The sequence below is a fragment of the Pteronotus mesoamericanus genome, unplaced genomic scaffold, assembly GCF_021234165.1.
Source record: "Pteronotus mesoamericanus isolate MK-2021 breed Mesoamerican mustached bat unplaced genomic scaffold, CSHL_Meso_final contig_163, whole genome shotgun sequence".
NCBI lineage: Eukaryota > Metazoa > Chordata > Mammalia > Chiroptera > Mormoopidae > Pteronotus > Pteronotus mesoamericanus.
Window position 1 is genome coordinate 5,546,234 of NW_026555064.1, and position 19,697 is coordinate 5,565,930.

The 19,697-nt window shown below is 43.4% G+C and overlaps 1 protein-coding gene across 3 annotated transcripts in view; it reads right to left on the reverse strand.

Moving 5' to 3' along the window:
- ARHGAP10 (Rho GTPase activating protein 10) overlaps positions 1–19,697 on the reverse strand; it is a 241,326-nt gene that overhangs the window by 171,273 nt on the left and 50,356 nt on the right. For all 3 annotated transcript variants that reach the window (XM_054562719.1, XM_054562717.1, XM_054562721.1), the window contains exons 2-3: positions 2,354–2,449; positions 2,219–2,280 (exon numbers count right to left, since the gene is read on the reverse strand). In XM_054562719.1, the coding sequence (XP_054418694.1) occupies positions 2,219–2,280; positions 2,354–2,449 (158 nt within the window). The remainder of the gene's footprint in view (positions 1–2,218; positions 2,281–2,353; positions 2,450–19,697) is intronic.

Below are 19,697 nucleotides of genomic sequence, written 5' to 3' on the forward strand. Positions count from 1 at the left end.
CCCAAGATGGAGAAGATTAAATCAGTAAGACAGCTAACAATAGCTCTGAGAACCATGCTATCTATCCACAGCCTGGAGCTACAGGCACATTCCAGCTTTTTGACTAGTCAATTCCATTCAAGGAACATAAAGCAAAAACAGGGTATCAAGACAGACAGTGGTCAGTGGTCACGCAGTATTTCTGCAGAGCTAAAATTCAGCACCTTGACCAGAACTCTCTTCCCCTAGGTATCAGAACGCCTCAGACCATCCTCTGTGGAAAGGCCTTCCCTCACTGTTCTAGCTATAAATGGACCCCGCCCCATTCTCTGGCCACTTACCCTTCCTTATTAAATTGTGTAGTGTTTATCACAAGCTGCCAATGTAGCCTGTGTGTGTTTGTTTTTATTATCACCTCCCCTCTCTAGAATGCAACCTCCCTGTGGGCAAGGACTTGGCTTTGTTTGCCTCTGTGCTCAGATTCTAAACAGTCACTGGGACGCAAAAGGCAAAAGGTGATCCAACACACATGTGCTGAACGCTCAGGATCCTGGGCGAGTCCACATAACATCCAAGACGGCTGAGACAAAAGTCCACACTAGTAACAAAAGCTAAGAACGTGCATTCTCACCGCCACCCACACACACACCCACTTCATGGAGCGGAAAGGTGACGGCCCTACGGTCATCTACCCTCACGCAGCTGAAAAATCAGTGAGGACAGGATCGCATGTACAATGGCTGAAGGTGTCAGCCTGTGCCAGAAAAACGTAACAAAACCACAGTACCTTCACATGCCCTCTACAGTATTTTCAATATATACAAATTATCTCAGAATTTAGGCTACAGTGCAAATTATAGTAGGGCTTTTAGGGACCTTATGTTCCTATCACTTTCAAATCAAAATCAGTGCCCCACCTCCCACTTTTTCCCCTGCTCCAACTCTGCCAGAAAGAAATACCACCAAATACTACCCATGAGATTATAGTAACATCTAGAAACCTGGCTAGGAAGGTGGGTGGTGCCCTGATGGGGTGGCTCAGTTGGCTGAAGCACCGTCCTATACACCAAAAGGTTGTGGGTTTCATTCCCAGTCAGGGCACATACCTCGGTTGTGGGTTCAACACCCAAACCTAGTTGGGGCACATACGGGAGACAACCAATCAATGTTTCTCTCTCACGTCAATGTTCCTTTCTTTCTCTTTTGCTTTCTCTTTCTCTCAAGTCAATAATACAACCTCAGATGATGATTAAAAAGAATTAAGAAGGAGGGAGGGAAAAGAATAACAGTCTGTCCCATACAGTTGATGTGAAAATTAAATGACTTAATATACGGTAAACCGCTCAGACCAGTACTGGGCACACAGTAAAGGTTAAATACCTTAGCTATCATGTTCAATATTATTGCGCCCACCACATACATCTGAACACACTCAGGCACTTACACTTTAACAAAATTCTAGGTAGTACTCATTCTCAAGAACACAGAAAAAACTAGTGTGTCCTTTTTTCAACACCTGAAAAAACAGGTGAGAATAGATAGTGTGCCATAATCCACTTCCAATTCTATTGTGAATCTTTGTGGGATGAATGAGCATCAGCCAATAATAGGTAAATGCAAGCTTTTAAGAAAAGTAAACAAGTATCATTTTAATACACTCAAAATGCATTGCTAAGTGTAAGTAAGATCATCCACCTGACGCACTCAGCATAGCATCAAACACGTGGAGAACACCCAATGTGGCGTCGCTATTATTACTACTGCTGGGATGAAGAATGTCAAGGCAAAGTGGGATTTCGAATACTTCCAGGCTTGAGTGCTCCCCTTCCCCACACAGCCTTGAAATCTACAGACTTAGCTCTAACATCACCCTGCTCTGCCTGTGCCTCGACATAAGTTTTTCTGCTTTTATTTTTTTTGACACATTAATGTTCTGCGTGAGACACAATCTAAATGAAAATGCTCTACTGGTTACAAATATCTGGATGGCACTGAGAGAATCCAACCCACTATTTTACAGATAAAGAAACAGGTCTAGAGGTTCAGCAGCCTGTCCAAGATCTCGCCACACTCAGCACCACCACTGAGGAACTAAAACTCGAGCCCCTGAAACCTCATACAGGGCTCTCTGCACAACGTCCCCCACGGATACATACATCAAAGCTCTACCAGAACCAGGTGTAAACCCAGGTTTTCCCCGCTTAAAGCTGGACTTGCTAATTTACATCCCACGACTCACCATGATTTCTCTCTGTTCTTCTAGGTTCTTCAAAAAATTAGAAAATTCACGCAAGGAAGCATCTATCAAGAGAAAGGAAGAGTTATTTGGTGGACAAAGCCAAGGAGAGCAAACCCAAGCCTCACCTTCACGTACCTATGCAGCGTTCATCGTCAGTCTCCGCATCGCCGATAAACTCAAATTTAAAGTCTCTGAGAGAGTGGGCAAACTTCCGCTGGGCTGCCGAGAGACCTGGAGAGAGAGATTTGACCATGACTTGCGTCCTCGTTGTTAAGTCAAGGCTGAGAAGACAATTATTCCTCCCGTGGGCGATACGGCTGGAGAGCTGTCCCCTCCTCAATCTACGAAGAGGCGCAACCCGAGTCCTGCGCCGCGGGCCAGCCGTCGTGGTCCCCCTGGTGCCCTCCCGGGGTTGCCTCTGTCTTCGACGCTCCCTTCCCGCACAGGGCAGGCGCCAGAGAAATGGTTACTGCCTCCTCAGACGCTTCCTCCCAGGCTCTGACAGCTTCACCTTGCTCCCTAAGACACCTTCCCTTTCTCTGCTTCATCAGGGCAGAGCCTGACCGATTCCTTCAGGCTGTGAACGCACTCCCACCTCCGGATAGTATCTCCCAGGGCTCAGTGAGATCTGGCTGGCGACCGAGGTTTCAAATACAACGGTCTCAAGTGAAGATCGGCAGTTACACAATAGTCATGGGGATGTAAAGTGCAGCACGGGAAACACGGCCAATAATATAGTAACTACGTATGGTGCCAGGGGGGTCCTGGAAATATTGGAGGAAACACTTTGTAAAGCATATGATTGTCTAACCACGATGCAGACACCTGAAACCAATACAAAATACCATATTTTGCCGCATATAATGTGCACCCACGATTTTCTGTACATTATACACAGGGTTGTTATACCATGGTATGTATTATTATACCCATGTATAATGCACATCCTTATTTTTCTTTCAAATATTTGGGCAAAAAGTGTACATTATACACGGCAAAATACAGTAATGTTGAATGTAAACTACATGAAAAAATTTTTTTAAAATACACACACAGCCCTGGCTGGTGTGGCTCAGTGGCTTGAGCACCGGCCTGCAAACCAAAGGGTCGCCAGTTCGACGCCCAGTCAGGGCACATGCCTGGGTTATGGCTGGGTCTCTGGATGGGGGCATGTGAGAGGCAACCACACTTTAATGTTTCTCTCCCTCTCCTTCTCTCTTCCTTTCTCTCTAAATATAATAAAATATTTTTTAAAAAATACATACACATACAGATACACACATACAAGGGTCTCAAAAGCTTGATGCCAGCCAACCAGATGCCCTTAACTGATTGTCAAACTCTAGGCAGAGAATCCAGAAGATGCAGAAAGAGGTTTCATTAAAAAATAAAATAAATAAAAATATTTTTTAAAAACCCACAGTAGGGAGGGTAACTAAAGGCCCAGCTTAAATGTTAGGAAGAATTCATTCTGCAAGACTTACAGAGGTCCTCGTCTTTTTTTATTGAATATTAATAGAAAATAGTAGGAAACCTACTTCTAACACAAGGTAACATTTATTTTATGAGCCACATTCCACGGTAGGTAATATTTTTTCTATCTTATTCAATACTATTGCAAGATAAGTAAAATAAAGATTATTGCCATTTTACAATGGAGAGTTAAAGCTTAGAGATGTTAAATAATTTGCACAAAGTTGCACAGCTACCCCAACAGCAAAGGCTTGATTCTAGTCCAGGGCCATCTGTCCAAATCCCAGGCCCTGGCCAAGGCACAGGCCTGCCTCTGGTCTAACGCACTTTCTAAGGAGCTGCTCACTGACTCCTGCACGCCTTATGGCTCCAGTCTCAGAACAATGAGTACTGGCAGACCGTGTTCAAATGAAATTCATGTCAAGCAAGCTGAAAAGTAGAAGAAAAAAATAAACGCAATCCATAACTGCTGACTGGAATATTCTTCTCACAAAAAATATGGACAAGACAGTGAAGGCAACAGTGTAAAACAGTGAGGGCTGTTTTTAATAAGATGGTAGGATGGTAAAAGTAATCGTTCTCCTTTATTTACTTCACTGTATTATAGCTAACAACAAGGAATGAAAGCAAGAGTCTTTATTTTTAAATTATTCAATGCTACTTGGTATTCTTTAACCGATTCTTTACCCCCAAGTTACACACAATGGCTCCCCAATGCCCTTGGACAAGCTGATTTCTCTAGCACTTCTTAAACTTTCTAGTAATGCTCACCAGCTCTTTCATCTGCTGTCATAGCTTCGCTTTGAACTTTTCAGAATGTTTGAAGTAGACTACTCCTGGGAGTAGTTTTCAGTTCACAGCCCAATCGGGCGGAAGATGACTTCCAGGGCCTACACGTGCATCGCCTCCCCCAGCACCAACATCCCCGCTGCCACAGCTTCTGAAACACCGTTCTTCTTCTAATTCAGGGTTATCCTGTTGTTCTCAAGCTCTTTTTCTTTTTAAAATATAATTTTTAAAAAAAAAAAACACGCAGGAAGACCTCAAGGTAAAAGGCAAAACCTTAGAAAACCCTGAGGAGATGCTGTAGGACTACGATTTCTTCCCCTTAGAGTATGGAAGACAAGCACAAATCATAACGTAAGATGTGATGGACTGCACGTGTGGTCACAACTCTCTCCCTCCCTGTAAGCACTTTTCAAGCAGACTCTGCAGCTCTCCCAGCAATAGGCAGAGTCTATTTTCCTGCCCCTTGAATCCAGGCATGGCTTATGGCCAACCAAATGTAGTGAATGTGTCACTCTGCTAATTCAGAGCCGCCACCTCAGGAAGTTTTGTACACCTTTGCCCGACTCCATGTAAACAAGTGCAAGCAAACCTGCTGGTTGATGAAAGACTTGTGGCTCAGTCACCCCATTATCGTCCCAATCAGTCAGATGGCCATCCAGCACAGGCAGGAGGCAGTCAAGACAACACCGTATCATTAAAGTTTTAAATACTTAACGACATAAAAAAGACCGTGGCTGTGTGGCTAAGTTGTTGGGCATCATCCCACAAAGCGAAAGGTCACCAGTTCGATTCCTGGTCAGGGCACATGCCTGGGTTGCAGGCCAGGTCCCCAGTGGGGGTGTGTGTGAGAGGCAACCGATCGCTGTTTCTCTGTCACATGGATGTTTCTTTCCCTCACTCTCTCCCTCCCTGCCCCTCTCTCTAAAAATAATTAAATTTTAAAAAAATAAATAAAGACTTAAAAAAAGGAAAGATAAGCACACACAGATAAGGTATAAATAGCTACTATACAATGCGGTAAAGCAGAACCCCAAGAAAAAACTGGGAAAAACACTTGAATCGGCGCTTCAGAAAAGCAAGTGAAGGAGATCCACATAGTCTACAACCACATCAAAAGATGCTCAAACTCATTAGTGATAATAAAAGTGAAAAGGAAAAACCTCAAGATACCTCCACACACCCATCAGACTGGCAAAAATTACTAAGTCTGGCAACCTCAAGTGTTGGTGGGATCCTGTACATGCAGCAACAGAAAGCCCCAGACACTGCTAATCAGAGTAAAAATGAGCCGATTACTTTTTAAGGAGTTTGACATTGTCTAGCAAATCTGGTGATATCCTAAAACCCAGACATTGTTTTCCTAAGTAAATTCCCCAGATAAACTCTGGCACATGTGCACTCTGTAGACTAGAAAATCCACAGACCTGATCGCGATAATGGCCAAACACTGGGCGGAAAATAAAAAACAAATACCAATGAACAGAACAAGTGACTAAGTTACACTATAGTCATATACTGCAGAGTAAAAACGAACTAAAACTTCACAGAGCAACACAAACGAATCTCAACTTGGAGAGAAAGAAGCAAGTCACAAAAGAATACAAACAGTATGGTTCTTTCACATAAAATTGAAAACAAGCTACACTATACATTTGGGTTGCAAAGAAAGGTCATTAAGTCACAGAACAGCAAGTAAATCGTTATCTCAAAGGCCACACAATGTTCCACACTGGGGGCTGGGGCGAGCCATACAGTCCAGAAGCTGCGAGGGGATTAAAAGTATTTTAGTTCATAACTGGTGGTAGGTCTGTGGATATTTGCTTTGTTATTCTTCTTCAAAATATGTCTCATAAACTTCTGTATTTTTGACATAATTTTCACAACTACAACATAACATTTTTTTAACCATAAAGAAGTAGAGCCTAGCTACTTAGGCAATTCAAAAATAACTCAGTTTCCACTGTAATCTAGGCAACCGTTCAATTATTCTCTAAGGTCCAGCGCCACTGGCCTGGTCTTGGTTCACACAGGCCGAGCGCATTGCGTTCTAAGCGCCCTGGAAGCACCGGCTCCCTCCCTCCCCCACTGTCACTTGGTGGGACCTTCTCCACACCGAAGGCTCAGCTAAGAACCCCCTCCCTCTCATCACCTGCTCTAAAATGATGTCACCCCTCTGCTCTAAGCCCCCCTCTACTCCTTGGCCATTTTGTTTTCTTCATAGCACTCATTACCTTATTTAGCCAACGTTTACTCATGGTTTCTATTTTCCCACTCTAGAATATTGCGTTCCTGAGGCAACCACTGACAGCCTTCTGCTTCCCCATGTCCCTGAGACAGGGCCCACAATAGTACTTTCCTGTTTTAATTTACATCAGGCACCTATTTCCAAATATGAATAGTGTGTGGGCTCATTATTATTTTTAATAACTTTGTACTATTCTATTTTGCTAATGTTGGCTTTGTCAGTTCTCAACGGGGACATGAAGCTGGTTCCATTTATGTTTATATATGTGTATATATATTTATGTTTATGTACGTTTATATTTACTTACACATTATGTACATTTATATATATATTACTAGTATGTGTAAATATACACACGCATGCACGTGTGTGTGATTACCGATGCTGGTATAAATTACACCTTCCCTCTGGAGCTGCTTCCTTTGAGTATTTTATCCAAAATACCAAGTCAGGATCCTTAAAAACCATGGTTCATATGATCAAGATAGGATGCTCTATGTAAAGTTAAAATTTAAATACATCAGCTTTCCAGCCTTTATTTCATAATTCCTAATTCTGTTAGTTGAAATGTTTATAATATAGCAGATTAAATTTGGGTTCATTTGCACAGCTATTATGATATACTTCTTCTATGTAAGAAGCATGTTGTTGTCTAACTTCTGCACTTTGTAGTCATATCAATTTATTTTAGAATATAACCATTTTCCTCACTCATTTTTCCTTTTTGTTGACTTCCTTCTGGTGTTACTAGAGTGTGTTATGCAAAATTTTTATTGTTTAAAAATTTGTACCATACCAAACTCCATCCTTTTAATAATCACAAATTTATCACCTTTCCATTACTTAGTACATTTTAAATGTATTTCTTCTCCCATGCAGTTTACACTTTTATAGGTATCATCCGCCTTTCTAAACATAATATAAGATCATAAGACAACTTACTAGATTCAGTATAGTCTATGAAAAAAACCACAAAATTGCTTTATGCAAAGGATAATGTTTTCTCCAATATCATTGCACATGAAACTCAACCAGTCTTAATTCACTAGTTACAAAGGCTGGTAACACCCCTCTACAGGGGAAAGATTGGGGGTGGGGGTGCACTAGACAGAACTGCCTTTATTGAGTGTTTATTCTATGCTAACTGACTTGAATAGTATATGTCATTTACTCTTTATAATCAGCCTGCAGGTAGGTGTTGGTGTTACCTTATCTTAAGTAGGGTCAGAGATAGGTTAGTGACTCAATCAAGGTCACAAACATTTTAGACTGCTGGTAATGGAGGCCAGTAGTCCTGGAGGCAAAGAACCGACTCTTCGCTTTCTCCAGCTTCCACAGATGTCCTTTCTATTTCATCATTCCAACTTTCAAGAGATTTCACATTATTCCCAGGTCCTTTACCCAGATGTCAACTAGTTGTCCAAATGGCTCAAATGCAGAATTCCAAGCAAATGGAAAATTCACCTGCATGGGCCTCCATGCCCCGCCCCCATCCTCTCCTGCCTGCTAATTCCTGAGTACCCTGAAGCACACGGCTCCCTTGAAACACCTTCAAAGCTCACATGACACCAGGTGATGGACAAGGCCAAGCCAGCGTGCTCGCAAAAAGCACAGCTACCTTGAAAGATTTAACGTAATCGGTGCTCTTCAAATGAACTTGCCACTTCAGAATCTCCCCACTGGAATTTTTAGATTGCTCAAGCCGTAGACAAATGGGAGGAAAAAATACAAGCAACGCCTTTACAGGGTTAGGAGCGGTTTGAGAGTTGAGGAATTATATTTGAGAGCTGCTGAGTTTGCGATGGAAGACACACACGGAAAGATCCAAGCCCCACTTTAAGCCGGGTGTGGAGAGCCTCCAGACACAAGCTGAGCTCCCGCCGCTCACTCTTGGTGACACAGGGAAATTATTTCCATAGCACAGCCAGCTATTAACAGCTTTCAGTTAAGACTACGAACCATCAGACCCATAGAGGCACTTGGGGGAGAGCAGGACCCCTCTCGACGGGGTTGCTCCGCGCAAACTGAACTTCTAGGCAGTCCCTGGGTGTGCTATAACCCCGGAAGGCATGAGCCTGGCCTGGCTAATAAGGTTGTCCTCTCCTGCATCTCCTCCCACCCCCCACCCAAAGCGGTACTGGGGACACTCGAGGAAATGTTCTCGAATTCTGGGCTTGAACAGGGGAAAAATGACACAGCAACTGAATGAGCCTTTCTCACTCATTAAATTTAAAGCAGAGGATTCTTCACAAACCATACTGGATTCTGAAACCTTTTTTCAAATGGGCAAATTGCACCTAGAAGCTCACATTCCTCTGCATGTAGAGACCTAAATCACTAGATTATCAAATATGCAAAAGCTCTGCCAAGGGAACCTCTGTCACCATTCTGCATATCAAAACACGTCGCAGAAATTCTTCAATGTTTTAGAGGAAAGCAGGGTACGGATTCTAAGAACTTAATATCCTTCACGCCAGATTGATGCCAAGGAAATAATGCTGATGTTAATCCAAGTGCCTTGGAAGGAAAACAAAATTCCTCTAGGACTGCAGACTAGCTTCATATTTTGCTTCATGTTTTCCACATTTACAAACCCAGCAGCTGCACTTTACACAAGAACAGCATATGGCCTCCCTGTATGCGTAAAAAAAGAAAGTAAATAACTCACTTTGTAGATTTAAAAAGCTGTGCAAACATCTCATAAGCACAAAATGCATTGCTGGGCTAGTTGAGGCCTGAAGGGCAAATCACAGGCTGTTTCTGGGAGTAGCTCGTGGGCCAGCACGGTCCCTGGAACTCTTACGTTAAGGCAGTCCCAGCCCTAACTCCCCAAATCCAGCTCCACTGGGCTGGCTGTGCAGTGAGTTCTTCTTAGTCATAGAATAAGCATGTTCTAATGTCACTAGGATGACTCGAATTGATGATTTTATGGGGTAAAAGGAAAACAAGCTGAGTCCACAAAGATCCATACACCCCAGGCAAATGCACGCACCTGGATGGAGTGCAGGGCTCAAGAACCAATATGGCACATAACCAACAACCAGATCCTGTTTACTAAAACAGCCAATTAATCATAAAGAAGCCTTCAGGAGTGACTGACTGGAGACCTGCATACAATCCCACAAGGAGGTCCACACGGGAGACCACCACCCAACCTTCACTACACCTTACCCAGCTTTCAAGTGCACCGTACACAAAGGTTGAGTCTACTCCAGCTGGGTCCTGGGTACAGAGAACACCTGCCACAACAGGCTTGTGGCTGAAAAGGCCACGCTGGCAATCGCCTGGCCCACTGGTTTTCAAACTGTCCTTGGCCACAGATCCCTTTGATCAAAAACAATCTTTCTTACAGTGAGAATAGAAAGTACCGCTAACCCGTATTAGTTCCCTACTGCTGCTGTAACTTAGTGGTTTAAAACAACAGAAATGTACTATCTTATAATTCTGGAGGTCGGAAGCCTCATTTGCTCTCATAGGGCTATGTTCCTTCTGGAGGCTCTAGGGCACAGTCTGCTCCCTTGCCTTTTCCAGCTTCTACAGGATGCCCAAATTCTTTGGCCCACAGCCCCTGGCCACGAACCTTCTCACTGCAACTTCTGCTTCTGCCATCATATCTCTTTCTCTGACTCCTTTGAGGACAACTCTGATTACAATGGGTCCACCAGGATGACCCAAGATAACCTCAGCATCTCAAGGTCCTTAATTTAATCCCATAAGCAAAGTCCCTTTTGCCACATAAAAATAACAGGCAGGTTCAGGGAATTAGAAAGGGACATCTCTGGAGGGCCATTTTTCGATTTACCATACCTTATAATGTGAGAGTTACAGGTCTTGATTCATTTAAATATAACAACTCTTCAAGGCAGGCACTATTCTTATGTCCACTTTATAGAGGAGGAAACACACACACACACACACACACACACACACACGCAACTTGGAGGCAGGCACTATTCTTATGTCCACTTTATAGAGGAGGAAACACACACACACACACACACACACACACACTACGCAACTTGGAGGCAGGCACTATTCTTATGTCCACTTTATAGAGGAGGAAACACACACACACACACACACACACACACACCCCCACACACCCTCACGCCGTGCCCCCCCCCCCACCAAACTGTGTCCTTTGCAGCTGTTCTCTGGGATGTGCCATCCAACTGCTGGACCATGTGTTCCTCACTCACAGGTGCTCCTGTTACTGTCCTCTCATGCCTCCCAAGGTTATACTAAAACTAGGATTCTATACCAAAACCTGGATTCTAGTTAAAGCTCTCCTTGCACTTGGTGTGTGCCATCAAGCTAGTTGTCCAAAGCTGTGCTTTCATATCCTACCTATGAAGTGAAGGTAAGAGACTCGGTCACTGGTTTTCAGGTTGTGTTCTGCAGGGTGCTGTCTCTTTGGGGACCACTCTGTTAGGAGACAAGGACCAGCTGAATGGAGCTCTTCATCTTACCTCTACCTGAGCAGCTTTGATGAGCTTTTGGTTGTACTATTCACTAGTTGTATGATCTTGTCGAAGTTGCGTAGTGTGTGTGTGTGTGTGTGTGTGTGTGTGTGTGTGTGTGAGAGAGAGAGAGAGAGAGAGAGAGAGAGAGAGAGAGAGAGAGAGAGAGAGAGAGAGAGAGAGATGGAAGTGCTTACATATGAAAAAGTATATCCAGGCCAACACACTCCTGCCCTGCACCTTCTCAGTTACACTTCATAGAAAACAAGAACAGTTGATAGGCTGACAAATTATAATGACAAGACTGTATGCTAAAAATTAGGATAGCTTGACATGCACAGGGAATCACCTAAATCTGACTGTCAAAAGGTGGTGACCCTACAGAATTACTTATTCAGCCATCCCTTTCATTAAAATTCCAATTTCAGGTCTCTCAAACCCTTCAGTTACCATTTGTCCCAATATTCCCTATTGTCATTGGCCTCATTTAAAGTATCTTCTTGACCTCTGACACCTGGAGGTATCTGGATATCAAGTCACGGCCTCAATTAAAGAACTTCAGCAGAGGATATATTCTTAGAGACAATTTAGTCTAAGGATCCAATTTCACAGGTGAGAAATCAAAGGAAAAATAAACTAGAGGCCGTGTGGTTTGTGAAAACAAGGAAGGCTCTATAATCCTACAGACCTAGGTTCCTATACTGCCTCTGTCATATCCCAGGTATGAGGCTTTGGGCAAGCCACACATAGAATGTACTGAAAGTTCCATCTACAAACTAAAAATAATCAGAATGTCACATCTAACTAACATGCGCCCTCTCACTTTCTGAAGCAATCTGCTTGACCCAGAGTCCCCACTTCCGACACTGGTAGGTTTTGCAGCACATGGCCCTACCCGCAGCTCACAGGGCTAAATGAACAGGAGTAGGTGGCCGACCCAAGGACTGTCCCCAAGGGCCGGCCAGAGACAGTCACATGGCAAGTGCATGTACAGAGAACAAGAGATGACTTCAATGCCACGAAATGTTAAACAGTTGGTGGGTCTAGGAAAGGGTATATGACTGTTCATTATCCTATTACTTTTTTTATTGTTTTTACAGATCAGGGATTAAAGTTCAATGACAACACACAAAACTATTCACACAGTTTGCTAATGAATATAGTACCTGAGCAAACAAAGTGGTTTCTAAAACATCTTCAAGAAAGGGGAGAGAAAAAGAAAACCACAAACAGGTAAAATGTCCAAACAAGCTACCTTGTTAACCACAATATATGCTTAAGGCCCAAAATAAATATTAGTAGGGATTTAGATGTCAGGTGTTATTCTAGCTTAATGCACGTGAGCTTTTCCACAGTTCCAACATAACAAGAAACTTACTTGTCCAACAAAACCAAGATACTATATAACTGCCCCAGTTCTCTCAAATGTTTTAATATTTATTCTCTTTAAATTTTTAAAAGGGTAAAACAACTTTCACTCAAAGGAGGGGCTAAAGCCCCTCTTTTTGTGCCCCAAATTAAACCAGGGTCACAGAGTTCATAGAAATGCCATGGGAAATGACCAATGACTTGCATATAACACTCACATGGCACAGCTCAGTGTGCAGTGCACTAAAAAAATTCAAAGGGAATGTAACAGCTGCCCTACGGAGTTTGTAACCTCTGTCCGTGAGGGACCACCATCACATAGTGCATAGGAACTGAGGAGCCAGGTTACAAACTCCAGAGGAGTTCATGGAGGTAGAGCTTAAAAAAATAAATAAATAAATGTTAAAGTCATCAGGAAAACACAGCATGGAATGGGAGGGCTTGAACAGGATCCTAAAGAGTGGGTTTAAGTCATTGTCACCTCTAGAGGAGACAGTCAACGCACTAGGAACAAAATGAGGGAATCCTTTAGGTGGGAATAAGGACAGTTGATCCTTAGAACAACACAGGGGTAAGGGGCATGGACCCCTCCCTCTGTGCAGTCGAAAACCCCCCATAGCTTTTGAATCCCCAAAAACTTAACTATTCATAGCCTACTGATGACCAGAAGCCTTACCAACAATATAAAATTGATAAACAAACATTCTGTATGTTATATGTACTATATATGGCATTCTTATAATAGTAACTAGAGAAAAGAAAATATTAAGAGAATCATAAGGAAGAGAAAAATACATTTACAGTATGATATGTTATTTACTGACCTGTGCAGTTCAAACCCAATGTTCAAGGGTCAACTGCACTACATGACCTATATAAAGTAGGGCCTATTGAATGCAAGGAATAAAGGCTCCAACAATGAAAATACAATTGCGGAGAGCCCACGATACAATGTGAACTTGCTTCACAGCCAGCCCCCAGGATCTTCTCTCCTGGCCTTTGCTATTAACACAGCTTGGTTCTTGCTGAGTGTTTAATCTCTTGCAATTGCTTTTCTTGTCTCGTATCAATTCTCGCTGTGAGAACTGCTGCTTACTGGACGGGTGTGCTGCCCTGCCGTTGTCTGGTGGGGCCCTTTCACCGTCCTTACACTAGTTTATGACATTCCTTCAACTTTAACTCCCACTGCTCTTCCGCCGTCTCATTTCCCAAATTAAAGTTTAAGAGTCAGATTGGCCCAGCTCATTTTCTTCATGCGGAAGGCCATGACAGAAGTAGCCATCCAGTGTCACACCCCAATCAAATCAGCCAGCTCAGGGACAGGACAGGTGTCGCATGGTTCTCCGAGTGTGTGCTGCGCTGGGGGAGCCGTGAGCAGAGCCACTTTCCCTGGTAGGAGCTGTGCAGTGTAAGGTCAGCAGATGCCATGAGCAACAACTCAGGTACCAGGCCAGCAAATGCAAAACACATTTCTTAAGACTCTGCTATGTGAACACACAATATTCCATGAGACGTCCCTAAAGGCAGAAACCAATCCTTCTGAAAAACTGCAGCAGACAGGGTCTAAGTCCATTTTCACATAATGAACTATGCTCAACACAAAGAAATGTAAACACTCACCACTGACTAGAAAAATCCTTCAAATCTAGTGCTTCTAAACTAGGTTTAAGTGTGTGCAATAACCATCTAATATTTATTTAGCACTTCCTGTGCCTATATTAGTTCATTCAGTCCTCACTGGACCCGCTTCGGAAAGCATCCGTCACTGCATCTGACAGAGGAGCCCAAGACACACAGAGAGGGCACGCTGGATTAAAGGGCCACACCCGGCCCTGAATCTGGAGCCAGCTTTCCGCGCCTGGGGTGGCCAGCCTTTTGGCGTCTCTGGGCCACACTGGAAGAAGAAGAGCTGTCTTGGGCCACACACTGAATACACAAACATTAACAAAAACTGATGAGCGGAAAAAAAAAAAAAAAAAACATTTTAAGTACCATTTACAATTTTGTGTTGGGCCATATTCATAGCCACCCTGGGTCGCATGCGGTCCACGGGTCATGCATTGGACACCCCTGTAAGCATCACAATGGGTGGCCTCACCATGTGAACAAAACTTGCACAGGCCACTGTTGGGCCACAAGACTCTTTCCTTACGATGCCCTTATAAAGTGGACATGAATTATCAAAATGACTTCGCCATGTTGTCATGTTAGAGGAGAGGTCAAGAATTTTAAAAAAAATTTTTTTTTACAAAGGCTTTGTGGACCGCCCCTGGGGAAGGAGTGTTTCCTAAGAAGGGCAGGGTAACAGGGTGCTACAAGGAGGAACACACGGCCAACGGGAAGAAAGAAACAGAACAAACTTACAAAAGCAGCGGTTAGAAAACTAGTGCGCGGGCTGGGCAGTGAGGTCTGCCTCTAGGTTTCATGCTTCTTTGAGGGCACAGTCAGCTTTTACAAAGACCCCAGACAGCACCATCAGCACAAATCCAAGCCTCCTGGGGCAGAATGAGACGGTCAGGGCCTCCTGAAAACTACCCGTGTTCAAGGAGGGAGGGGGTGCTACACAAATTAAGACACACGATCAGTGTGTAAAAATCGCTGAAAGCATGAGGAGGACACGTGAGCACACATACAACAGTAAGTTCCCCCCAAGTCCTAACCGATAGTTCTTTGCATGTTCTTTATATTTTTCTGTATTTTCTAAATAGTCTTCACTCAACATATATTACTTTTATGATTAAAAAAAAATTAGCTAAAGCCAAAGCAAAATGAATGGTGCCCCATTATCAGGATAGGTAGAGGGACGAGATGATGTGGCTGTGAAGGTTTGTGTGATGTGTCAACTTGACCGGACCACAGGATGCCTAGATATCTGGTCGAATCACATTTCTAGCTGTATCTGAGACGTGCTTCCAGATCGAATCAGATTTCTAGGTGTATCTGAGACGTGCTTCCAGAGGAGATTATCACATCAGTTGGAGCACTGACCAAAGCAGAGGGCCCTCCCCAGGATGGGCGGGCCTCCTCCCATCTGTTGAAGACTCAAATAAAACAAACATACAAAATAAATTTGAATTCTCTTTCTGGCTGACTGACTGAGCTGAGCTGAGACAAGGATCTTTCCTGCCCGTGGACAAGGACTTGCACCACCAGCAGCCCTGGCTCTCAGCCTTTGGGCTCCGCTGGAACGTACACCGCTGGCTTCCCAGTGTCTCCAGCTTGCAGATGGCAAATCATCTAATCAGAAGGCTTCTCAGCCTCTGTAATCACAGGAACAAATTCCTTATAATAAATCTCACTTCATATATGTACATATAGGACCGTATCCTACCGGTTCTGTTTCTCTGGAGAACCCTGGCTAATACAGTGGCAGTGCTTAAAGTCGGGGTTCCCAGACTGGGGCTGTGACGTGAGGAGCTATGCAAGTGCAAACTACGTGCCCCTGGTAAACAGAACTTCCTGGGGAGCAGTAACCCCCTTATACACCGTGAGCTCATACTCACTATACACCTGTTTCACCATCGACGGTGTTAAAAGTGATGGTCTGTGCTCCAACAGAGCTATCAAGACAAGACAGAAAGGGGACAGAAGAAGAGTTCCCACAGGAAAACCCTGGTGGCCCGGGGCCCTGCCCTTGACAACCAGACTTAGGATAGGATTCAGAGCTGCAGCTAGGAAATGGTGAAACCAAGAACAACAGAAGGCCCCTCACCCCTGTTAGCTGCTGTGTTTAGCAGCGGAACACTGAAAATACAGAAGAAGCCAGAGATGATGTAAAAACCATAGGAAAGAGTCGACAAGGCGGGGAGCCAGGAAGCAAAGAAAGGTGTTAGATTTGAGGAAGTCAAGAATGGTAAGCCCTGCCCCTACCGGGGTGGCTCTACTGGACCCCAAATGTAAACTCTCTGAGGTTAAGGATTTTTCTACCCATTTTGTTCACTGCTATATCCACAAAACCAGGCAAAGAGGAGGGGCTCCGCTACTACGTGCTGAGTTAATGAAATGATGGAGCCTGTCAGGGTGGACTCCGGAAGACTCTCCAGATTGATGTCATAGGGACCCAACATTCTGGGCTCGGTCCTCAAAGGGCCAGTGAGGATTCCGTGTCTGGTCTACTGCCCTCGCCCACATCCGCAAGCACTGCAGAGAGGTCTGGCGGTATGGCGGCAGAGCACTGTTCTTGGACTTACGTCTGCATAAATGAACTCATATGTGTACCGCCTCAGACCCAGCACATTCTCGGGCTGAGCCTCAGTCTCCCATAAAGAGGTGACTCTGCCCTGCCACTTCCAGGATTCATAAAGATCAGATGTAAAAAAAAGATGAGTAATGTAAAAGTTATTTTAAAACTTAGAAGTCATAAATAAGGCATTCTCAATCCAATTTCTGATGCAGAACTTAAAAGAATGATTGCACATTTTTATTTCATTTTTACCAAGTTTTTTCTTAATCTCAGAGCTACTTAAAAATCATCATCATCAGTGTAATTCAGAAAAGAAATAGCAACTAATAGACATGAAATTTGGCCTCATTAGTGACGAAAGAAATTTAATTTTAAAAAAATTTCTTCACCCAACGGCCAACACTATTTTAAATAACGAAATTCAATATTTGCAAACCAATGGATAAATGGTCCCTTTCATATATTGATTAGGGGAGAACAAAAATGAAGAACATGCACACATCACTCATCTCTTTTTTTCCCTCCAAAAAGGGGAGAAACGAATAACCTGGCATAACAAACTAACAATTTATTTTGTGTCTAATAAAAGAGATGAAGTATGTATAGTGGTTACGGAGAGAACACTCAGACAGCTAGTGTGACCTGTTAATAGCAGTTATCTCAACCTCTGAAAGTCTGAAATATTTTAAGAACAAAGTGAGGTCAGGTGTCCTTCGGAAATCTTTGTCGCAAAGCTCTACGGCCTATAGGACAGCTGAGTGACTGGGAGTATGGGCTCTGGTGTCAGACCTGGGCTCACACAGGGATGTCACCAGTGACCAGCTGGGTGACCCTGAGCAGGTGACAACCTTTCCGAACTTCGGTTTCTTCCCTGACAACTTAGGAAAGATACTGGATTTTACATAACAAACTGCAGTAAAGAAAAATAATGAACAAAGATTACTAAGTTATCCTATCTGGGTGACAGAAAACGGTGGAACCATTAAAAAGAAAAAAGGGAAGTCAACAGAGGAAGCCAATTTAAGGTGAGGGAACAAATAACTACGTTTTAGATATTTCAGAAAGTAGCATATTAACTAAACAGAAATTCTGAAACGCGGCTGCAGTTAGGAGACAGGACCCAAGGCCTGTCCTGTCTGCCTGCAGAGAGGTGACCGGAGAGAAACAAAAAGTGCTTTCTTAGAAGGAGAGGGTAGAGAAATTCTAGAGATGAAAACAGAGAAGTAAACTACAAAGATGACTCACAAATGGAGAAAGGGGGAGGTAGGAGAAGACAAGACTCAGAAAAGGCAGCCAAAATGAGGGGCAGGAAGCGTGCAGATTCAGAGAGGACACTGAGAATGTTCAAAGGCACTAAACGTTGTGTAAGGCCCTCAGATTTTGGCAAGAAGCAGTCCTCTGACAAACCATCCTGATTCCTCCCTTCCCCTTAACGGCCTATATCCACTCTCCATCCAAAATGTCCCCGCCACCACCTTCTCCTGACTGGCCGCTCAGCCTCCACCCACCCATCCCCCATCAGCCCAATCCCAAGCAGCCGCTGCCGCAGCCACAGCCGCAGTTCACTGGAAGTATAAGCTGGATCTCCTTACTGCCCCGCTGAAATCCTTCTACATCATTCTGTTGTATTTAGGATAAAACCCAAACGCCTCACCAAAGCTCTAAAAGACCCCATGTGATCGGGTCCCTGAGAGGTTCTCCAGCCTCATTCATTCACCCCCTGAGCTCACTGAATCCCAACTTTTATCAGCCCCCCTTCTATTCCTGGAAAGGAAAAAAAAGAAAGGTCTAAGGGCTTTCCTTCCTTGGATCTCTGTTCACGCCCTGCCTTCTGCCTGGGTGGCTCTTCTCCCAGCTCCTCCAGATCGCAAGCACAACCTGCATTAGAAATGGCCCTCAAGCTCTGGCGGGCTCACCTCAATGGCTTTTATGACGAGGGCTCAAGTTATGAGACGTATAGACAGGAGAAGTGCACAGCTGCAGTGTATTCTAACGTCAACAGGTTGTTATGCTAACTCGGCACCTAACTGAAAAGGCTCCACTAAGATATATAAGAAATAACTATCTATGTATTGATTGAATATCTACATGCTCCTCAAGCATATTTTCCAGTTAAAGTTTTTATTAGTATTATTCTAGGTTTAATTGCATTATCGATTACCTTGCTCCTACCAAATAACACATACAAGCAAAGGGAGGGTAAGGACCCTGATGAATTTTTTGGCCCATTAAAAACTTCCAGGCTCCAGTTCAAAAGACTCTTAGCAAGAGATGAGCTAAGACCCTTTACTCTCCAAGCCGTGTCACAGAAAGTACATTTGTCACAGTGACAGTTGGACGGGGGAAAAGGCTGAATCAGAGATGGAAAGCTTCCAAAAGAAATGCTTCCAAAAGGAAATACTGAATTTCCTTTTATTTTTCTGCAAATGAAGAGAGACATAATTCCTTCCCAATTATATTTAAAATACAGTCTGCCAAAAAAGAAAAAAAGAAAAAAAAAACCTAGAAACCAAAGGATCAAACCTGTACATTACCAATCTGACTAATAAGACATCTTCCTATCAAGCCTGAATTACACACCACAGCATTTGACCATGACTTTGTAATTCCTGGAGGTAAAATACATGAGAAACCACTACTGTATCTGATAAACTTTTTTTTTAATTGTACTTTCTAATCTTTATTATTTCCCTTTCAACAAGAATTTCTACGGCAGAAACTGCCATTAATCTACTGTATTCTCTCTCACTACTCCAAGTTTGATATATAATTCTGTTTTAAATATTTTCTCTCTTACTTTTGTGGCCTCTATTTCGGTTTATGATTTTGAATTCTGCATAATTTTAGGCAGTTAAATTTTTTCCTTTATTTTGAAGAGGGTTCTTCTCTTGGCTTGCACACTTGAAGGGCACCTACTCTTTTGCATTCCTAAACAGTCTGCAAATATCCTGGTTAAACTTC